The sequence below is a fragment of the Mizuhopecten yessoensis genome, unplaced genomic scaffold (assembly GCF_002113885.1).
Source record: "Mizuhopecten yessoensis strain PY_sf001 unplaced genomic scaffold, ASM211388v2 scaffold2329, whole genome shotgun sequence".
In the NCBI taxonomy this organism is placed as follows: Eukaryota; Metazoa; Mollusca; class Bivalvia; order Pectinida; family Pectinidae; genus Mizuhopecten; species Mizuhopecten yessoensis.
Window position 1 is genome coordinate 5,791,431 of NW_018404492.1, and position 23,547 is coordinate 5,814,977.

Sequence of the window (23,547 nt, forward strand, 5' to 3'; positions counted from 1 at the left end):
GGCAAGTGCGCACACAATCACCCAACACATGTTCATAGGGATGTTCCTTTCGCGTATCCCGGTTGAAACAGTTCAGGTGGAGCAGAAATATTCCACTATAAACGAATGCACGTGGACGGAACTGTAGGCATAGCTAAAATAACTTTAGGGGAATAATAACAATATATCAAGAATAAGACTTAGCAAGAAACCCAGTAATCATGTTGTTTGGTATTTTTGAAACTGAAACTGAAAAAGTTTTTTTTTTTTTTTTTAATATTAAAATATATCATATATTTGTGCAAATTAAGGAGGAAAACCCCTACAATTACTGAATGGAAAACTTACATGTTCCTTTTATAAAAAAGTAGAAGAGTGTGGACTTGATACATATTCAAATAAAAAAAGATTATGGTAAATCAAAAATGGAATTTCATTGACAGAATGCTAAATATGGATACATGATTGGAGTTGTAAGCTTGTTTTTTTTTTTGATACAATCTTCAGAGTTAAATCAATCATTAAATATGTCAAAATGAATGTAGCAATGTACCGGAAGTTTTTTTTTTTTTTTTTTTTTTTTTTTTTTTTTTTTTTTTGATATATTTGTATTTGTTGTAATAAAGTGTTATAGATGTAAGTTCTGTTCAAAGATATAGTTAACATACGTACAGTGGCCTTTCATTATTCTTACTGATATTACATATTTTTGTATGTTTTGAATGTGACAACAAAAATTTTGAATAAAAAAGAAAATAATAAGATGCCATTCTTTCATGCGTCCACTAAATTATATAACGTATCTAAAAATCTACATATGGACTAGAACTACGGCTGAACCTCAGGGTTCAACCTGGTTGAAGTGGATACGCCAAAGGGGCCTTACCGCCAAGGTAAACGAGTAATAATATAGGGGTCACCATCTTTGTCGCAGAAAAAACACACCGCCATATGCTGTAATGCTTTGGTTCTTAATTTTGGTTTGAGCCACAATTCCAACTCAGCAGGTAAATGCGATGCTGCTTGACAATGCAAAGCGAATGCGCCCAAGTACACACAAGTACTTCCGGTACAGGCGAGGTTAGTATTACACGTGAATATATATATTCTAACAGACCTCATATAGCACAAAACGCACGCTGTAACGATCGACCTGAATGATGAGACGAAGGAGCAAAAAGACATTACTAGCACAAAGACCTACAAAAGTTGGTAAGATAAGTTAATATGCTACGATATTATAGGTGTTTGAAATTCTGATTTTATATCGTGTCATCGGCCACAGGGGCATGGATCGCTTTACTTGTAATATTAAAAAATAGGGGTCTCCTATACTAATATGTATTTATTAGTATAGGAGACCCCTATTTTTTAATATTACAAGTAAAGCGATCCATGCCCCTGTGTCATCGGCATTTGTTTCTGTCAATAAAAATGGTCCCGAAGAAAACCGTTGAAATAACCGATTACGATGACTGTCATAGACATGTTCACAGTTTTCTAATGGAAACAGAACAAAAATGCATCATACACTGTACTTTTTTTATTTTATTTTTTTATTATCTTTTTTTAACAAATTTCACCCGTAGGCAACAGGTACATTGGTATCCAATACATCCATAATATATTCTATTCCCCTAATGAAATTACCCCTCCCAGAAAGCATGCGATTATGTCTGAAATCGATAAGAAACTGAAAATATATAGATAAGAATGACATTTACCTGAAGCTAACGTCCCGGCTATACTGTCTCGGCCCTATCTCAAACCATTGACAATTAAACGCAAAGTGGAAGCAAGGCATTTTTAACAACTTTATCTCAACAAATATCGTTGAAAATAGTGTAACAAACAATAGCCCCTGTTTTCAAACTATTGCTACGAAAACAGAAAACACTCGGGAACTCTTTATTTCCCCAGGACTATAATAGACAAGAACCATCTTCAGGACGAACAAGTCCTTGTAAAATCTGTGGAGATTTTTAAATCTCATCTCCACTCGGACTAAAAACCTCCATGCACTCTCCCCTTCCTTTGATTATACGCAGAAGTGGTCTTTCAACGTACCTATACAGATACAGAACGACCAGTATGGTCAGTTTTCCTTTGGGAAAACCCTGTGATAAAAAATACTACGACAGACATAGCAAAACATCCGAGTCTCTCGGCGAGACGTAAGCATTTACAGTGTAATATAACACTGTCTGCCAACAACACAGTGTCAGTGAGTCTGATTGCGTACGAACATTACATGCTTTATGAATGAATTTTTAAGCAGAATATATATAGACTAGGAGCTCCAGCAACTACAGGTCGATCTAGGCCTATTCCATCACATACAATTGTAAGATGCAACTGGAATTCAGAAAGTGTTTTAGCTGCATATTTCAATGAAATAAACAAATAAAATATGTTTATTTCACTGTTATTGTTCAATAATTTAATCTTGCTTGTAACAAGCATTTTCATTGGCTTAAAAATTTATGTTATCAGCCCATAACGTAAAAAAATGACGTCGCCGTTTGTAACGTCGCTTTTGATTGGCTGGTACAGCAGCGCAATAATTTCTAAAAGAAAAAGAGTCCATCAATAAAAGTGGATTTCCACAAGGAATGTGTATAGTAGATAAAATTATAAGGATTAACTTGAATATATTTTTCATGTTATGGAGCTATAACACAAAAAATGGAGTGTACTCTCATAAACCGCTTTGCGGTTTATTTAGAGTACACTCCGTCTTTTAGCTGCCATACCCCAGCGTACGTCGTACGTCCGTCCGTCCGTCCGTCCGTCATCCGTCCGTCATCCGTCCGTCAACTTTTCCTTTAAAACGCTACTAGTCCTGAACGGCCAAGTCGATTTTGACTAAATTTGGTCTAGAGTATCCTTAGGCCAAGGGGACTCAATTTTGTATAAACGGTGGGTGTGGCCCCCCTGGGGGCAGAGGGGCGGGGCCAAATAGGGGGAAATAGAGGTAAAACCTTGAAAATCCTTCTTCTACCGTAGGGATTAAAGGATTTTATTCTAATTTAATCTGCAGCATCCTTGGGCCAAGGGGACTCAATTTCGTATAAACAGCGAGTGTGGCCCACCTGGGGATAGAAGGGAGGGGCTCAATAGGGGAAACATAGCAAATTCTTCAAATACCTTCTTCTTCTGTACGAATGACAGGATTTTGTTCAAATTTGGTATGAAGCATCATTGGGTGAAGGGGAACCAATTTTGTATAAACGATGTGTCTAACCCCCCTCGGGGCAGAGAGGCGGGGCCCAATAGGGGAAATAGAAGTAAAACTTTAAAATCCTTTTACCATAGGGATTTAGGGATTTTATCCTAATTTAGTCTGGAGCATCCTTGGGGCAAGGGGACTTAATTTTGTATATGCAGTGGGTGTGGTCTCCCAGGGGGCAGAAGGGCGAGGGCCAATAGGAGAAATAGAGGTAAAACCTTTTAAATCCTTCTTCGACCATCGAGATTAAGGGATTTTTTCCATATTTAGTCTGGAGCATCCTTGGACCAAGGGGTCTCAATTTTGTATAATTGGTGGGGATGACCCCCCTAGGGGCATAGGGGTGGGGCTCTGTTTGAAGTTTGTTCTCGCTATATCTCAAGTACTGGATGGATTTTTCTGAAATTTCATATGTACTTACAGCACCTACCATGGAGTGCTATATCTTTACTTCATACCAATTATTTTAAACATATTCAGGTTAATCCTTAAATATAGAAAAAGCTATGTCGGTAACATATATCTTTATTAAACAAATTTCTTTGTAAAATCATACCACTTAAATAGGGTCACTTTCAGGTTTTTGACAGCTGACACACGTCGGTAAAACTTGTTTCTGTTAATATCATGTTCCAGTTCATATCATGTTTCCTCTCACAAATGAGAAGTGATTTTAAGCAAAATCTACTGCATCAATATTTTGAAGTAATACTGTCACGCAAGAGTCGGTGACTATATATTGAACAATTGACTCAATATCATGCTTTCATAACAAATAATCCAGTAAAATGTCACATTCTTACAAAATCATCTGATCTTTTCATACCGCAGCAACGAAGTTAGGGGGGGTCTACTAGAATCGCCCTGTCTGGATGTCTGTCTGTCGTCCGCAGTAAATTGTCCAGAAAACTCCTCCTTAACTAACTGGTGGATTTCATTGAAACTTTGCATGAATGATCAGTATCTTATGTAGTTGTGCACTGGCATTTCATTTTGGGATTTCAACCCTTTTTGATGGAGTTATACCCCTTTGTGCAAAATACTTGTTTATTTTTTGGTTATTTTATTTTTTTGTTTTTAATAAAATAATGATTAACTCATTACTGCTGGGAGACTATATTGCTTTGCATTAGTTAGCCTTTAGCTTACAGTTCTGGTTTATATAGGAGTGGGGGTATTAGTTAGCCTTTAGCTTACAGTTCTGGTTTATATAGGAGGAGGGGTATTAGTTAGCCTTTAGCTTAGAGTTCTGGTTTATATAGGAGTGGGGTTATTAGTTAGCCTTTAGCTTAGAGTTCTGGTTTATACAGGAGTGGGGGTATTAGTAAGCTTTATTCTTTCTGTTCTGGTTTATATAGGAGTGCGGTTATTAGTTAGCCTTTAGCTTAGAGTTCTGCTTTATATAGGAGTGGGGTTATTAGTTAGCCTTTAGCTTAGAGTTCTGGTTTATATAGGAGTGGGGGTATTAGTTAGCCTTAAGCTTACAGGTCTGGTTTATATAGGAGTGGGGGTATTAGTTAGCCTTTAGCTTACAGGTCTGGTTTATATATGAGTGGGGGTATTAGTTAGCCTTAAGCTTACAGTTCTGGTTTATATAGGAGTTGGGGTATTAGTTAGCCTTATGCTTACAGTCTGGTTAATATAGGAGCGGGGGTTATAGTTAGCCTTTGGCTTACAGTTCTAGTATTTGGCTATCAAGCATGGGACGAGATGCAATGTTTACTACGTCAAATGCCAAATCAGCCTGAGACATTTGCAGAGCTTTCCCATGCGTTAGTTCACATCTGGAATGGCATTCATTCCCAGGCATTTTTCAACAATCTTGTTGGATCCATGTGGCTTGCATTACTGCTAACGTTGGCCACAACCGATGTTGACGTTGCAAATTGGCTCCGCGTACACTTAATGTTTGTTGTACCCTGGTGATGAAATGGGTATTCTTTTTACAATTTTGAATGAATTGATCTTTGATGAAATGTGTCTTTAAGTATACATTTTTTTCTGCTTGTATAATAGTTTTTAAGTTTATTTATTCCCACCAATCGAAAGTTCGAGGGGATATAGGATTCCACCTGTACGTACGTACATATGTTACACTATTTGTCATCGCTCTAGCTAGTAGCGACTTCATTCCTCAACTGAATTTCATGAAACTTTATACAAGTGTTTGCAATGTCAATGCCTTGAACAAGTTCGCGTTTCAGGTTTTTGTGTTTGAGGTCAAGGTCACTGTCACTATTTTTAGAAGAAAAAAATTGTCACCACTCTAGCGACTTCATTACCGAACTGAATCTTCTGAAACTTCATACAACTGTTTGGTATGACAATTCCTTGAACAAGTTTACATTATGGGTTACTGTGTTAAAGGTCAAGGTCACTTTGACTATGTTTAGAAAAAAAAAGTCATTGCTCTACTGACTTCATTCCTCAACGGAGTCTCATGAGACTTGATACTAGTGTTTAGTATGACAATACCTTGATTAAGCTTACGTTTCAGGTAAGTGCATCAATGGTTAAGGTCACTTTAACTATTTTTAGAAAAACTTTGTCATCGCTCTATCGTCTTCATTCGTCAATGGAATTTCATGAAAATTCATATGGCTATGCTTTGTCAATGAGTTCGTTTTTCGGGGTTTGTACCTTGAAGGTCAAGGTCACTGTTACTATTTTTAGAAAAAACTTTGTCACCGCTCTATCGACTTCATTTCCTCTTATGTCACAATGTGTGAATGCGAGGGGATTTGTATCACTTGTGATGTCTTGTTATTCTTGATTTGAAATGTATACAATTGTGGGTAAAAACCTGATGAGCTTTTGAGACCAACAGGCCTCTGGTTTTAAAACTTTTAATAAGATTCCCAGTTAGCATGAATATGAATGAGAAATATTTTAAAGTGTCCATATTAGTGATGTTCAGCTGGTGTTTTTTTCAAAATGTGTATGATTTTGTATTTAGTTATTGTTTCAAGAACAAATTCTAAAGATTTCACTGAAATCACATTATAAATGTAAATACTGACACAAGACAGGCACAGTTTTGTGAAGTAAAGATGATATTGATGTTAATATCAAAAATATTCTACACACATTTTCAGAAAGTGACAATAGCTAGAACTGAACATGAGAAAATTGCCAAATAAATTTGACTGCTATGTTCATGGCAAAACAATGAAGAACAGGTAGGTGGTACGTGGCCTTTGTCCTTGGCATTACAAGAAATTTACTTTCTTTTTGTGTTTCAGGTTAAAGACAGAAAACATTGCCTGGAGTATGGGAATCACTGAGTGGGATTGCTGAATGGATACCTATATTTGACAAGAGGACACAATGATAAAGTTAATATTGACAACGGGTCGGCAGCATATATTTAGTCGCTTTGTAAGGAGATTCACCATTGTTCATAGCTATGGTACAAAAGCTGGTCAATATGAGGACTTGAACCGTGCCTCCTTCGACTTTAACCATGCCTCCTTCCAAAAGGCTACTTTTTATCTGCATAACTATGTACAGAGACTCCCATACAAAGACAGCAAATGTATCCCCAATGACAAAATATTACTTTCGGTTTCCGATGTAGAAGAACTTCAGTCTTGTCAATCATGTGTCGAGGCTTACAAAAGTATTTTGAGTGAGGATTGCAGAATCAATGCCGTGAAAGTTAACATTTTAGATGCAATCCAGAAGAAAATTTGGAACTTCCATATAATTGATTTAGACTTTGAACAATCCTTTGAACTCATTGAGAGGAGTATCTTGAGGAAATATCCTTGTGAGCACTTAATACGCGCCCTGTTCATTAGAGCAACAGAAAAGTTTGAGGTGTATGACTGGGATGCAACATCCATCACTCGACTCATGTTAATCCCCATTGTGTATAGAGACGTCCCACGCGCATTGATGCGCAAGGTGCATGCATTTGTCTGTTTGAACTTGAAGTTGTTTTCTTTGAAAGATTTGACAGTGATCGTGAATGCTTTTTATATAGGAAAGTTCAATTATGATAATACAGATTTTTTAACTTCTGCAGCTCTTTACAAAGCACAGGAAAATCTTGGTAGCATGGGCAACGGACAACTATCCATACTCCTCAAGGTATGCCACTTTCGCCGAGTCAGCAATATTGCAGCTTTGTCTGGTATTGCAAAAGATTTGATGAAGGACGAGGAAGTTTTGAAAAATAACTGCAGGAATTTCATGGACGTTTCACAATTATTGAAACAATATGCGAAAGCCAAACTTGACGTTCCTGAATTTGTGACGGCTGTGTTAAGTGTAATGCCAAAACCTGAAATCGTCAATATGCAACTGAGTAATGACGTCGGCATATTTAAACTGGGAGAAGATCAAGCTCGCTATGCAGTTCGGCTCAAAGATATTGGCACATTATCGTGGGCTCTTGGGTCTATGACCTATGATATAGACAACAGGACTGGCGTCCACTCCTATTTAAGTGAATTGTTCACTGCCATTTATAATCCAGGGAACAGAATGGACCATAGAACTCTCAAGGATTTCTTCTTTGGCCAAGTTGTTGCTGGAAGATTTACACCCGTTTTCTTCAACTACATGAAAGACACCATTACCCAACAATTGTTTGGTGAGAAAAATATTAAGGAAAACATTTCACACTTTTATCTATGCACAATTTAGTCTTACTGTTTATTAAACCACCACTAATTCTGTTGTCCCACTTTATCAAGCCACCACAGGTTTCTCATTATTTAGCTCACCTAGCCCCCTGAGAGGCCAAGTGAGCTTATGCCGTGGAACATCGTCATCTGGCTTTCGTCTGCCAACTTTTTTCCTTTGAAATGCTACTAGTCCTTAATGGCTCAGTTGATTTTGACCAAATTTGATCTGGAGCATCCTCGGCCAAATGTTTCTCAATTTTGTGTTAGTGGGGTGTGTGTCTCCTCTAAGGGCAGAGGCCTGGGGCCTAATAGAGGACAAAGAAATTAATTTTCAAAAACCTACTCCTTCCCTACCAATGAAGAAATTTGACCAATACTTGTTCTAGAGCATCTTTGGACAAAGGGGACTCAATTTTGTATGACGGTAAAAATATAAAATGGTTGCATTTGGCCGAAGGGTAAGTAACCCAATATGGGAAATAAAGGTGAATTTCCAAAATCCTTTTCCTTCTGTTCAAATGAGTGGAGGGAATTAACAGAGCTTTTGTGGGCAAAGGGGACTTGATTTGGTGTAAATGTAGGGTGTGCCCCCCACCATTGGATAGAGGGGTTGGGCCATATAGGGGAAATAGAGGTAAATATCTAAAAATCTTTCTCCTAACCAATGGATGGCTTTAAACCAGTCTGGGGCATCTTTGTGCAAAGGGAACTCTTTTTTTAGCCCACCATCATCTGATGGTGGGCTATTCAAATTGCCCTGCGTTCGTGGTCCGTCCGCCCGCCGTCCACCTTCCGTCCTTAAACAATTCTTGTTATCGTTATTTCTCAAGAAGTACCAGAGGGATCTTTCTCAAATTTTATATGTAGGTTCCCCTTGGTCCTTAGTTGTGCAGGGCAACTTTTGAGGCTGATCGGATAAACAACATGGCCGACAGGCTGCCATTTTGGATTTTGATAGTGAAGGTTTGTAAATGCTATTTCTCAGGAAGTACTGGAGAGATCCATCTCAAATTATATATGTAGGTTTCCCTTGGTCTGTAGTTGTGCATGTTTATTTTCAGACTGATCGAATTATTCGGATATAGAAAATTGCCGACATGCCACAGTCTTGGATTGTGACATTAAAGGTTTGTTATCACTATTTCTTAGAAAGTACTGGAGGGATCTTTCCCAATTTTGTCAGGTAGGCTCCCCGAGGTCTGTAGCTGTGCATGTTTAATTTTGAGATTGATCAGATAAACAAAATGGCCAACAGGCAGCCATCTTGGATTTTGACATTGAAGGTTTGTTATCGCTATTTCTCAGTAAGTGCTGGAGGGATCTTTCTCAAATTTGATATGTAGGTTCCCATTGATCCCTTGTTGTGCATGTTATATTTTGAGACTGATTATAAAAGCGAAATGGCTAAAGGAAGAACTAAACAGATCTTTCTCATATTGCAATGATCAATTCTATTTCTTTCACATTAAGTACTGAACTAGTAAATATGTGAAATCACAAACTCACTTTGAAGGTTGTCTTTTATACACAGCAGTATTAAGTTTAGATCAAAAGTTACCTCAAGGTGCATTTACTGTTAACTTGACTTTATCAAACCCAGATTAGAGAAAAGAAGAGAAAAGATCGAACTGACGAAGATGGTTCAATGGTGGGCGCCAAGATCCCTCTGGGATCTCTTGTTGTATTAACGGAGGGTGTGGGACCGACCCCTAGTGACAGAGGGTTGGGGCTTAATAGGGGAAACAGAGGTAAATTGATAAAATCCTTTACCTTTCATAAGAATTGAGTGATTGTATCCCCACCCTATAACCGAATATACGATTGCTAGGTATGAAGAGAAGAAAACATTCATGCTACCATGATTGGCCTGGAGGTCCAGGCGGTGGCACCCCTTGGGACTAAATCTGTGGGTCATAGCATGGAAACAGTTCAGATCCCCACCCTATAACCATATATACAAAATTGCTCGGCATGACAAATACACATATGTACTTGTTGTCTTGTCCACTTAAAGGGATTGAGTTCTACTTGCAGCTTGTATTTCTTGTACCCCTTTTATATAATTGTATGGTATTCAGCAGGTTTTAAATTGAAATACAATACTAGGTAAACAAATAATTAAGGCACCTAGGCCTCTTGTATATATCTTCCACTAACTTTGTTGTCCCACTATAAATTAAACCACTACTGATCCTGTTGTCTCTATATATCTAACCACCACTAACCATGTTGTCCTAGCTCCGACATATCCAGCCACTACTGATCCTGTTGTCTCTCTATATCTAACCACCACAAATCTTGTTGTCCTAGCTACGACATATCGAGCCGCTGCTGATCCTGTTGTCTCACTATATCTGACCACCACTAACCATGTTGTCCTAGCTACGACATATCCAGCCACTACTAACCCTGTTGTCTCACTATATCTAACCACCACGAATCATGTTGTCCTAGCTACGACATATCGAGCCACTGCTGATCCTGTTGTCTCACTATATCTAACCACCACTAATCATGTTGTCCTAGCTACGACATATCCAGCCACTACTGATCCTGTTGTCTCCCTATATCTGACCACCACTAACCATGTTGTCCTAGCTACGACATATCCAGCCACTACTAACCCTGTTGTCTCACTATATCTAACCACCACGAATCATGTTGTCCTAGCTACGACATATCCAGCCACTTCTGATCCTGTTGTCTCTCTATATCTAACCACCACTAACCATGTTGTCCTAGCTCCGACATATCCAGCCACTGCTGATCCTGTAGTCTCTATAAATCTAACCACCACTAACCATGTTGTACTAGCTACGACATATCCAGCCACTGCTAATCCTGTTGTCTCACTATATCTAACCACCACTAACCATGTTGTCCTAGCTCCGACATATCCAGCCACTGCTGATCCTGTAGTCTCTATAAATCTAACCACCACTAACCATGTTGTACTAGCTACGACATATCCAGCCACTGCTAATCCTGTTGTCTCACTATATCTAACCACCACTAATCATGTTGTCCTAGCTACGACATATCGAGCCACTGCTGATCCTGTTTTCTCACTATATCTAACCACCACTAACCATGTTGTCCTAGCTACGACATATCCAGCCACTGCTGATCCTGTAGTCTCTCTAAATCTAACCACCACTAACCATGTTGTACTAGCTACGACATATCCAGCCACTGCTGATCCTGTTGTCTCACTATATCTAACCACCACTAACCATGTTGCCCTAGCAACGACATATCCAGCCACTACTGATCCTGTTGTCTAACTATATCTAACCACCACTAACCATGTTGTCCTAGCTACGACATATCCAGCCACTACTGATCCTGTTGTCTCTATATCTAACCACCACTAACCATGTTGTCCTAGCTATGCCATATCCAGCCACTACTGATCCTGTTGTCTAACTATATCTAACCACCACTAACCATGTTGTCCTAGCTAAGACATATCCAGCCAGTTCTAATCCTGTTGTCTCTATATCTAACCACCACTAACCATGTTGTCCTAGCTACGACATATCCAGCCACTACTAATCCAGTTGTTCACCACAGATCAAGTTGTTACTAATCCTGTTGTCACACTCTAGATTAGGCCTCCATTAACCCTGTTCTCTTATTACCGGGATGTACAATTCCACTTGTCAGACCCCAAGGGCTAATAGATTTTATTTTAGGCTGGTAAAAGTTTTCAATATTTTGTATGAAAATATAGGTTGGGCAAGTAAAACTTCTCAAAGTTTACCTTTTGGTTAGTATTCTTAATTGTTCACCCCTACCTTATATCTACTCTAGTAAGCCTGTCAAGAAACTGGAGTACCAGGGCCTGTATTCATGAAACAGTTTTCATGCTCAAGCATGGATTCTGTGCTCGAACCCTCTTTCTTGTTACTCACTTAAATCATGTCAAACAATCAAAAAGTCACATGTAAACATTGAAAACAGTTTTCAGGCTTTTAGTTCCTTCAATGTTTTTTTTAAATCATTGACAAAAGAAGATTTTTAGCTCACCTGCCCGAAGGGCAAGTGAGCTTATGCGATGGCGCGGCGTCCGGCAACTTTTCCTAAAAATCGCTACTCGTCAAAAACGATTGAGCAGATTTTGACCAAATTTGGTCAGAAGCATCCTTAGGGCAAGGAATTTTTTTTTTTGTGTAAATGGTGGGTCGGGCCCCCTGGGGGCTGAGGGGCTGGGCCCAAAATGGGAAATATAGCAAATTCTTTAAAATCCTTCTTCTTATGCAGGAATGAAAGGATTTGTTCCATATTTGGTCTGAAGCATCTTTGGGGAAAAGGGGAACCAATTTTGTATAAATCGTGGGTCTGGCCTCCGAGGGGCCTGAGGGGCGGGGCCCAATAGGGAACACATAGTAAATTCTTTTAAATCCTTCTTCTTCTGTAGGAATGAAAGGATTTGTTCCATATTTAGTCTGAAGCATCCTTGGGTAAAGGGGAACAAATTTTGTATAAACCGTGGGTCTGGCGCCATAGGGACCTGAGCGGCAGGGCCAAATAGGGGAAACATAGCAAATTCTTTAAAATCCTTCTTCTACTGTAGGAATGAAAGGATTTGTTCCATACTTGGTCTGAAGCATCCTTGGGTGAAGGGGAACCAATTTTGTATAAACCATGGGTCTGGCCCCCGAGGGGCCTGAGGGGTGGGGCCAAATATGGGAAATTTAGCAAATGCTTTAAAATCCTTCTTATTCTGTAGGACTGAAAGGATTTGTTCCATATTTGGTCTGAAGCATCCTAGGGTGAAGGGGAACCAATTTTGTATAAACTGTGGGTCCCGCCCCCCCCCCCCAGGGACCTGAGGGGCGGGGCCAAAAGGGGGCAATTGCGCTATATTTATTGAAGCGACTCTTCTCTGGAACTAAGAGATGGATATCAACCATATTTGACTGGAAGCATCCCTCGGTAGTGGAGATTCAAAATTGTAAAAATGTTTGGGCTGACCCCCCCAGGGGGCTGAGGAGTGGGTCCAAAAGGGGGCAATTTGGCTATATTGCTATTAACGACTTCTTGTGTAGAATTATGCCATGGATATTGATCATATTTAGTCAGAATCGAAGCATTCATGGGAGGCAGGGATTCAAAATTGTACAAATGGTGGGGCTGACCCCCCCATGCTAAGGGGTGGGGCCAAAAAAAAAATATTACTTGGAAATGGTTGAGATCCCCACGGTATAACCATATATACAATTGTGGAGTATAAAGAGAAGCATGCACATTTGCTTCCAGGATGGCCTAGGGTCTGGCCCCACCCTTTGAGACATAGTCCCTTGGTCATAACTTTGAAACGGTTGAGATACCCACCCCAGAACTATATATACAAATGCTGGGCATAAAGAGACAAAAGTTGTCATGATATTAGAATAGACCCTCGGGTCTGACCGAACCCCTAGGGACCTTGTTTCTTAGTCACAGCTTGGAAGCAGTTGAGATCCCCACCCTATAACTATGCATATATACAACTGCTGAGTATAAAGAGATGAATGCACATATGCTTCCAGGATGGCCTTGGGGTCTACCCCATCCTTGCAGACTTAACCCCTGGGTCATAACTTTGAAACGGTTGAGATCCCATCCCCAAGAACATAAATACAAATGCTGGACAAAAAGAGACGAATGCCGTCATGATATTAGAATTGATGCTGGGGTCTGGCCATAACCCTAGAGATCTAGGATCTGAGTTACAGCTTGGAAACAGTTGAGATCTCTACCCCATAACCATACATTAAATTGCTGGGCATGAAAAATCTAATACAGACATACTACAAGAATTGGCATTGGGGTCTGGCATATTCCCTTGGATCTCATTTGGAGAATATTTTGCCATGATTGCTTAGATATCTAGGTGAGCGATTCAGGCCCTCTTGTTTTGTTAACTTCTAGCAAAAACAAGAAATTCAGCTTGAACACAAAATCCATGCTTGAGCACGAGAACGATTCAAGAATACAAGCCCTGATCTCCTGGTGTAGGGTAATGTCCATGATATTTGGCCTGTTGTATGCTGGGAGGAAGAGATATCAAGTTTGCTCATGTGAATGACCTTGTTTATAGGAATCTGGGGCTATACAATTGTAACAGTGTACCTGTAAGGTTACTGTGTGTCATCATCCATGTCAGCAAAGGAAACAAATGTAATATTTCAATATTCCAGCCACCTGTTTCATTTCAACTGATTGGGGATGAAAATTTATCTTTTTGTTTAATGTTCACAACCCAGATTGCTATAATTTTTTCACGGCTGTATTTCTCCACGGGAATTTTTTAGTTTATGTATCAGATATGTGAGGAAATGACTTGGGCAAGACTAGCGATACACAGTATTTATGAGTGAACATTATTCAGTCCAGTGGTTTGATTTCTTGAAAATAGCTTCAAGGTTGCGTAACCTAAAACCATTGGTTGTTTCTTATCAGATTACTTTTCTATCTATATACTATTGTTTGTTTTGCAGAAGAATCAAAGAACAAATATACTGCAAAGCCCCGAGGAGTGTTGACCATTTTACTTCGTGTTTCCATGGATATTGAATGTCCGGAAGTGAAACTACCGGAACTTCCCAGGGTAAAAAATCCCCATCATCTTAAGCTCACTTGCCTGAAGGGTCATAGTGGCCAAATATGTCAAAAACTTTTAAACACATTCTTCTGAAGAACGAAAAGGCCTAGATTCATGTTATTAGACTGGTAGCTTTTTAGGTCACCTGAGCTTTGCTCAAGTGACCTATTCTAATTGCTTTCCGTCGTGCGTAAACTTTTTACATTTTCAAATTCTTCTCAAGAACCAGTGGATGTATTTTTTTCATACTTTGTCAGAATCATCCTTGGTAGATGAGGCTACAAAATTGTAAAATTTGGATTCCTAGAAGAAGTTTTTTTAAGCGTTTATCATATTTGACCCCTGTGACCTTGAAAGTAAGTCAAAGTCATTTTCATGCTCAAGCTTTGTCTGGCTCTAGCCCAGCAAGCCACCAGCCAAATATGAAGTTTCTGTACCGTTCAGTTCTTTAGAAGAAGTTGTTTGAAGCGTTAGACATAGATGACCACTGTGACCTTGAAAGTAGGTCAAGGTCATTTTCATTCTCGAACTTTGTAGGGCTCCATCCTAGGAAGCCACCAGGCAAATATGAAGTTTCTATACCGTTCAGTTCTTCAGAAGAAGTTGTTTGAAGAGTTTGACACATGTGACCTTGAAAGTAAGTCAAGGTCATTTTTAGCTCACTTGGCCCAAGTGAGCTTATGCCGTGGTGCGGCTTCCGTTCATCTGTCTGTCGCCCGGCGTCAATATTTAAACAACTTCTTAATAACCGAAAGGCGGTGATGATATTTGGCCTAAAGCAAACTGGAGCAAGGGGCTACCAAGTTTGTTCAAAACTTTAAACAATTCCTTCTAAATAACAAAAATGCTCAGGGTGATGATATTTTGCTAGTATCATGCTGGGATGAAGGGCTACCAATTTTGTTCAAATGAATGACCTTCATCCATTTTCAAGGTCACATGGATCAATTGTCTTAAAAATCTTTCAACAACTTCTTCTTAATAACAAAGAGGCCTAGGATAATGATACTTGGCTAGTAACATGCTAGGATGAAGGGCTTTTAAAGTTTGTTCAAATGAACGACATTGACTTATATTCAAGGTCACAGGGGTCAAATATGTTTAAAACCTTTCAACAACTCTTCTGAATAACCAAGACGCCTAGGATAATGATATTTTGCCAATAACATGCTGGGATAAAGGGCTACCAAGTTTGTTCAAACGAATGACCTTGACATATATTCAAGTTCACAGGGGTGAAATATGTTTGAAACCTTTAAACAACTTCTTCTGAATAACCAAGAGGCCTAGGATAATGATATTTGGTCAGTAATTTGCTGGGATGAAGGGCTACCAAGTTTGCTTATAATCAAGGTCACAGGGATCAACTTTCTTTGAAACATTTAAACAACTTCTGAATAACTAAGAGGCCTAGGGTGATGATATTTGGCCAGTAACTTGCTGGGATGAAGGGCTACCAGGTTTGTTCAAATGAATGACCTTGACATATATATAAGGTCACAGGGGTCAAATATGCTTAAAACCTTAAACGACTTAATCAAAAGGCCAAGGGTGATGATATTTTGCCAGAAGCATGCTGGGTTGGAAGACTATAAACTCTGTTCAACCTAATGTCTTTGTTCAACCTTCAAGGTCACAGGCATCATATGTATAAATCTTTTAATAGGTTCTTATGAATCAAACAGATATTCTGCCTGTAGCTGTATTTTAGTCCACTTTTTAGATTACAAGTGTGAGATTAATACCAGGTGAGTGATTCAGGCACATTGGGGCTCTTGTCTTTCTCAAACTTTGCCGGGCTCCTACCAACAATGCTTTCAGCCAAATATCATGACGCTAGGCCTGTCCATTCTTTAGAAGTAGTTGTTTGAAGGAAATGTTGATGGACGACGATGACGGTTACCTTGAGTATGGGCAAGGTCATTCATTTGAACAAACTTAGTTGCCCTTCATCTCAGCATGCTGCGGACCAAATATAACCCTAGGCCTCTTGGTTCTTGAGAAGAAGTTTTTTATAGTAAAAAATTGACGAGAGACCGACAGACGGACGACGCACCACGGCATAAGCTCACTTTGCCCTTTGGTCCAGGTGAGCTAAAAATCTACTTCAGACCTAGATGTATTACAATCCAACTCTATAGTTGGCTTTAAGTCCTAAGAAGTTTTAATTAAATTGCAGGTGCAAAGTTATATATATTTTCTATTGCAGTAAGTATTTCTGCAGAATATTTCCATAAAAAGGGGCAATTAAGATTGTTTTTGATTTTGTTACAGGGTTTAATGGAAATGCAAATGAAGACGAATACTGCTGTATTTGATCATCTACAATTAAAAAGGATCACCAACAGATTAAATGAAATGCTGCAGGAAAGATTGATAGTAATGCACACCATCCTGCCGTACATACCACTGCGTAAGTTTAGTACTGTGGTGTAAACCTACATGGCTAGTAGTAGTGTTTTCTCACAATAAGCATTTTTTACTGCTGAATGTTTGTCCCTCTGTATTTTTTAGCTCACCTTGAGAGAAGTGCCCCAAGATATATCCTTATCCAATGGCATGACTCTGTTTTGTTGTGGAATTTTTAACAAGAACTGAACTGGCACATTGTTATCCCACCATCATCAGATGGTTGGCTATTCAAATCACCATTATTCCATGGTCTATGGTCCATCCGTTCCTGTTAGTGCTATTTCTCACAAAATGTTGTAGGAATCATTCTCAAATTTCACATCAATGTTTCCCATGGTCCAAAGTTACTCATAACTTATTCTAGGACTGATTGGATGACCAAAATTGACAGGCGGACATCTAGAATTTTGAGAGTTAAAGTTTGTTAGGCCTATTCTCCAAAAGCGCTGAAGGGATCCCTCTCAAATTTTCCCATGGTGCCTAGTTAGGCATATCAAATTTTGGGACTGATGGGAAACACAAGACAGATGACAGGCAGCCATCTTCAGCTGGTGGGCCATTCAAATCACCCTTTCTTTATGATCCGTCTTACTGTCCATCCTTAAACGATTCTTGTTAGCACTTTTTTTACCTCGCCAATTTGAAGAATAGGGGGGCTAATGTAGTCGCCCCGGCGTCAGTGTCCCACTTCACTGAGGTTAAAGTTCTTTTGTGCAGTGTTGGATCACCACCATCAATAGGCTGTTGACTATTATAAGGCTGAAGTATTTATACGGAGTGTCAATGTGTGAGCAATGTTTTGAAACATATTTCCATATTTTAGGGGCCGAAAACAGCTTAATTTGACGTTGTAAAAGATTTTGGGCAAGTTTTTTTTGTGCAGTATTGGATCACCGACATCAATACACTATGGACTATTTCACGTTGTCTGCTCATCTCTTCTTTAAAAATGTACAACATGTTCAGGTACAGCAAAACCTTGTTACACTGCCACCATTTGTCTAAAGAAATGTTGGCATTATAAAGGGGTTTGGCAGTGAATTGAGGAAAAGTTAAAAGGAATTCTGAAGAAAATCAGAATTAACGGACCTTGAAATATGTTGGCGGTAAGCAAGGTGGCGAACGAAATGACAGGCATTTTATCGAGGTTTTTATTGTACATGTGTTTCTATTGATATTTGCTATCTTAAAATAGCATATATCACCAATAGGAGAGCAAAGCCTTTTTTCTAACAGCTCTTGTCCAGAAATGATTCATTGGATCTTTCTCAAATTTCACATTAGTGTTCCCCATGGTCCCAAGTCAGGGACTGATCAGAAATCCAAGATGGCCAACACTTAGCCATTTTGAGTTTTGAGAGTTAAAGATTGTTGGTGCTATTTCTAGTATGAAGCTTTGATCAAAAGTTACCACTGGGTAAATATGAAATGATTCGATCCAACAGGTAAAAGTCTCAAATTTCATATGAAGGTTTCCCTTGGTTTGTAGTTGTGCATGTTTGAACATTCATTTTGGGTCTAATCAGAAAAACAAAATGGCCACCAGGTAGCATCTTGGATTTTAAGACTTTAACCTTGTTAACACAGTTTCTCAAGAATTATCTGACAGATCTTTCTCATATTTCATGTGAAAGTTTCCCTTGGTCTGAAGTCGTTTTCATTTTGGGGCTGGTTGGAAGAATAAAATGGCCACCAGGTAGCATCTTCGATTTTGAGATTTCAAGTTTGTTACCACTTTTTCTCAAGAAATTGATAATGAACAATCACCTCACTTCAAAAGGACACGGTCAAACCCAGATTTATACAAATTTTGAAAAAAAAAATACCACAAAATATATTTACTGTTGGCAAGACTTATAATCAACCCAACAGATAAGAGAAAAGAAGAGAAATGAAGGAAAAAGATAAAACTGACATAGAACTAATAATGATCTTCTGATGGTGGGTCTCTTGTCGATATCTTACCAAGAACCTGAATGACAAGTAAATGTTTGTTCAAACTGATTCTCTCCTTGACCAAGATATGTGCTTGATTGAACTCCAAGAGCATAACATCTATTGATAATTAAATTTTCTGGAATCCCAATTTATAACATTTCTATTGAATAGATTGTATAAGGTTCTTTTCTGAAAGAGAAATATTCCTTTTACAATTTCAGTCGCAGAAATTCGTCTGGATGAAAATAACAGACCTGTATCCTTTAAGCCAACAACATATGAAGGTCTGTTAGAAGAAATGAAAAACAAGAAGTTGATGTTGAGAAAAGGTAGACGAATGTAAGTTTAATACAGAGTATTCATACAACTTATTGTACAGGAAGATTAGAGTGATACAATCATTTAACAAATTATATAGGTAGATGAAATGACCATTGATAGGCCTAGAAGTGCTTGGGTTACAGTGCTAGAGCCCTACAATCAATTTCAAAGTACTACTTTGTTCGCCAATCAGCATGCGACAATACGCTGTTCAAACTATTGAACGAAATTGTGTGGACTCACTGTCGATAAGGCGGGCATTTTTAATTTTAAATATAAATTATAAGTTAAAAAAGAACATAAGAGGCAGAGAAAACTCTTCAAAATCCTTCTTAGTCTGTACAATTGGAGGGGTTTTATCCAAATTGGAGACTTTTTTTTTTAATTGAGGGTGTGGCCCCCTCTGGGTGGGTGCTGATGGATATACAGCCCAATAGGGGAATTTGAGGTTTAAACATTTAAAATCTTTCTTCTTCTTTACCATTGGAGTTAATTTAACCAAATTTGGTCTGGAGCATGCTTTGGTAAAGGGGACCAACTTTTGTATGAACGGAGAGTGTTGCCCCTCTGGGTGCAGAGAGATGGGGCCCGAAAGGGGAATTTGAGGTTTAAATCTTCAAAATCCTTCTCCTTCAGTATGATAGGAAATTTGGCCCAGAGCTTCATTATGCAAGGGGGACTCAATTTGTTTTAATAGCATGTAGTAACCCTGGGAGCAAAGGGGAAGGGTCCAGTAGGGGGAACTTCATTATAATTTTTTCAAATCCTTTTCCTTCAGTAGAGGGCTGCTTTTAGGGGGCAGAGGGGTGGGCCCAATATGGAAAATTGAGGTAAATTCACCACTTCATGGGGGCAGAAAGAAGGGACCTAATGAGGGACGGTTGTTACTGAGATACAGAGCCAATATTTGGAAATAGTTGCAGTATTATACTTAATAAGAAAAAAATCCCATGGTTCATTATTATCCAGGTGAACGATATAGGCCCCCTGGGCCTCTTGTCTTCTTCAGGCTCAGATTTGCTGGAATCAAGTACTCTTCATGGATGGAAAGATAATTAGATTGTGAATAAAAACTGAATTTCCTCTAAGGGAAGTGGGTAAAATGTACTGTAGTTAATGTAGGGAAATGAGACTTTAGTGCATATGTTTATTTCCAGTGGAAAGAAATTCAACCTTCTTAATGGTTTAAAACACATAATATTCAGTATCTGTAATTGGATTGACAAATTATTGCGCAGCTTTCTTTCCATGATGTCCTACTTGCCAACTTTTTGAAATTTCCATGGGGAGATTCTGCATGCTCAAAATTAAAACATTAATAAAATGTGTGCCCCTAGGGTCAAAATAAACCTTTAACCCTTTAAGTTTACCTATTTTGAGTTGTTCTATTAGATCTTAGAATAAAGGTATAATTTAGAAATCATTGGACTAAAACTACCAAATTTAAGGGTCCAAAATTGGGAGTCTCCCTCCTAGATACGGAGAGTTGGCAAGTGTGCGATGATGCTGTATGAAATCGAAAACAAAACAAAATGAAATCCAGAGTTTTTGAGTTCTAGGCACTACCAAAACATTGATTACATCATTAGAATGAATAAAATCCTTAAATACATACAATAATTGCAAAAAACAATGTAATCGGCAAGTCCAACCAGCATCCAATAAACACCATTTTGCAGTGAAAACATTGATTTATTGATTGATTTGATTAATGTATTGCCATCAACAGGCCACTAAAAATAAAAGTAAGAAAAAACCTATATGGATGTTGAATGAGAGAAAGGGGGAATACATTCTGTATTTCTAACTACAAATCATGTTTATTTCAGTGTGCTTCTGCTTTCGAACAAGGGGAATTACATGCTCAGCGCAGGGGACATCACAAATAGCGACCTAGGCCGACCTACTGGCATGAACCTTCTCGCCAAGAGACATCTACAAAAGCTTGGATATGAATGTTTTATGGTAACATTTTCTTCGACTTAATTTCAGTGACATTTAGATTTGGAAAAATAAACTTGCATAAAGGGTTTATAGCTAGGCTCCATTGGCATGGAGTCTATTATAACAAAGTTTTCATAAAATTGATTTTTTTTAAAAATAAATGCAATTAATGCCAAACCACTGACTTGCATTGGTATACCAGTTTTTTTTGCACGAGAAAGTTATGGTATGTATGAAAGTTTTATAAATATCTGAGAAAAACTTCTCCAGATTAGGGCTCAGAGAAGAATGGATCGAGATTTATTTTCTGATTAGGGCTCAAATTTAAACATTGGTAAAACAATATAATGGCATATTGCTTTAAAAACTTTTGTCTGAAGTTCAATAAAGAGTTTAAAGAAATGCCACCTTATTACAACAATCCTTCATTTCAGATATATAACGAGTTAATACCTTATGATGCAATGCCCAAATATGTATTGAAACAATTGGTGTTTGAGTTTGGAGTGGAGCTGGATACAGAAACTATTAGAAGGTACAGAATCTATCAAGATCTAAGGACAAAAGCAACGGAAAAGGGATGAAGACCCACTTGGGAGTGTGTAATGTTTATGATACAGATCCACTTAATGGGGGTGGACAGTGTACAAAGATATAAATATACTCATGGGAGTGGACCATGCATCAGATATACACTTCATGGGAGTGGACAGTGTACAAAGATATAAATACACTCATGGTGGTGAACCATGCATCAGATATACACTTCATGGGAGTGGACAGTGTACAAAGATATAAATACACTCATGGTGGTGAACCATGCATCAGATATACACTTCATGGGAGTGGACAGTGTACAAAGATATAAATACACTCATGGTGGTGAACCATGCATCAGATATACACTTCATGGGAGTGGACAGTGTACAAAGATATAAATACACTCATGGTGGTGAACCATGCATCAGATATACACTTCATGGGAGTGGACAGTGTACAAAGATATAAATACACTCATGGTGGTGAACCATGCATCAGATATACACTTCATGGGAGTGGACAGTGTACAAAGATATAAATACACTCATGGTGGTGAACCATGCATCAGATATACACTTCATGGGAGTGGACAGTGTACAAAGATATAAATACACTCATGGTGGTGAACCATGCATCAGATATACACTTCATGGGAGTGGACAGTGTACAAAGATATAAATACACTCATGGTGGTGAACCATGCATCAGATATACACTTCATGGGAGTGGACAGTGTACAAAGATATAAATACACTCATGGTGGTGAACCATGCATCAGATATACACTTCATGGGAGTGGACAGTGTACAAAGATATAAATACACTCATGGTGGTGAACCATGCATCAGATATACACTTCATGGGAGTGGACAGTGTACAAAGATATAAATACACTCATGGTGGTGAACCATGCATCAGATATACACTTCATGGGAGTGGACAGTGTACAAAGATATAAATACACTCATGGTGGTGAACCATGCATCAGATATACACTTCATGGGAGTGGACAGTGTACAAAGATATAAATACACTCATGGTGGTGAACCATGCATCAGATATACACTTCATGGGAGTGGACAGTGTACAAAGATATAAATACACTCATGGTGGTGAACCATGCATCAGATATACACTTCATGGGAGTGGACAGTGTACAAAGATATAAATACACTCATGGTGGTGAACCATGCATCAGATATACACTTCATGGGAGTGGACAGTGTACAAAGATATAAATACACTCATGGTGGTGAACCATGCATCAGATATACACTTCATGGGAGTGGACAGTGTACAAAGATATAAATACACCCATGGTGGTGAACCATGTGGAAAATATTATGGATAGTGTATGGGGTACACACTTCAAGAAAGTAGATATTCAAGGAAGTGGTAAGTGTATGAGATAGCAATTCATGGAAGTTGATAGTGTATTGGGTATGCACATCATGAATGTGGATAGTGTAGGTGGTTACACACATAATGAATGTGGATAGTGGAGGGGGTATACACTTCATGAATGTGGATAGTGTAGGTGGTTACACACATAATGAATGTGGATAGTGTAGGTGGTATACACATCATGAATGTGGACAGTGTAGGTGGTATACACATGAATGTGGATAGTGTAGGCGGAATACACATCATGATTGTGGACAGTGTAGGTGGGATACACATGAATGTGGATAGTGCAGATGGTATTCACTTCATGAATGTGGATAGTGGAGGTGGTATACACATCATGAATGTGGACAGGGTAGGTGGTATACACATGAATGTGGATGGTGTAGGTGGTATACACATCATGATTGTGGACAGTGCAGGGGGTATACACTTGAATGTGGATAGTGTAGGGGGTCTACACATCATGAATTTGGACAGTCTAGGGGGTATACACATGAATGTGGATAGTGTAGGTGGTATACACATCATGATTGTGGACAGTGCAGGTGGTATACACT

General features: G+C 38.7%; 1 protein-coding gene across 2 annotated transcripts; it reads left to right on the forward strand.

The window, feature by feature from the left end:
• The first annotated feature begins 1,059 nt into the window (after window positions 1–1,059).
• Window positions 1,060–23,052, forward strand: LOC110445672. 2 transcript variants are annotated; one of them, XM_021490406.1, is made up of 7 exons: window positions 1,060–1,191; window positions 6,451–7,805; window positions 14,325–14,434; window positions 16,703–16,841; window positions 19,000–19,117; window positions 20,929–21,064; window positions 21,478–23,052. In XM_021490406.1, exons 2-7 carry the CDS (start codon window positions 6,536–6,538, stop codon window positions 21,625–21,627), a joined length of 1,923 nt encoding a protein of 640 aa, XP_021346081.1. In that variant the 5' UTR covers window positions 1,060–1,191; window positions 6,451–6,535; the 3' UTR covers window positions 21,628–23,052. The 2 variants fall into 2 exon arrangements, with proteins under 2 accessions (XP_021346081.1, XP_021346082.1); XM_021490407.1 differs by having other exon boundaries at window positions 1,060–1,187.
• The last annotated feature ends 495 nt before the right edge of the window (window positions 23,053–23,547 follow it).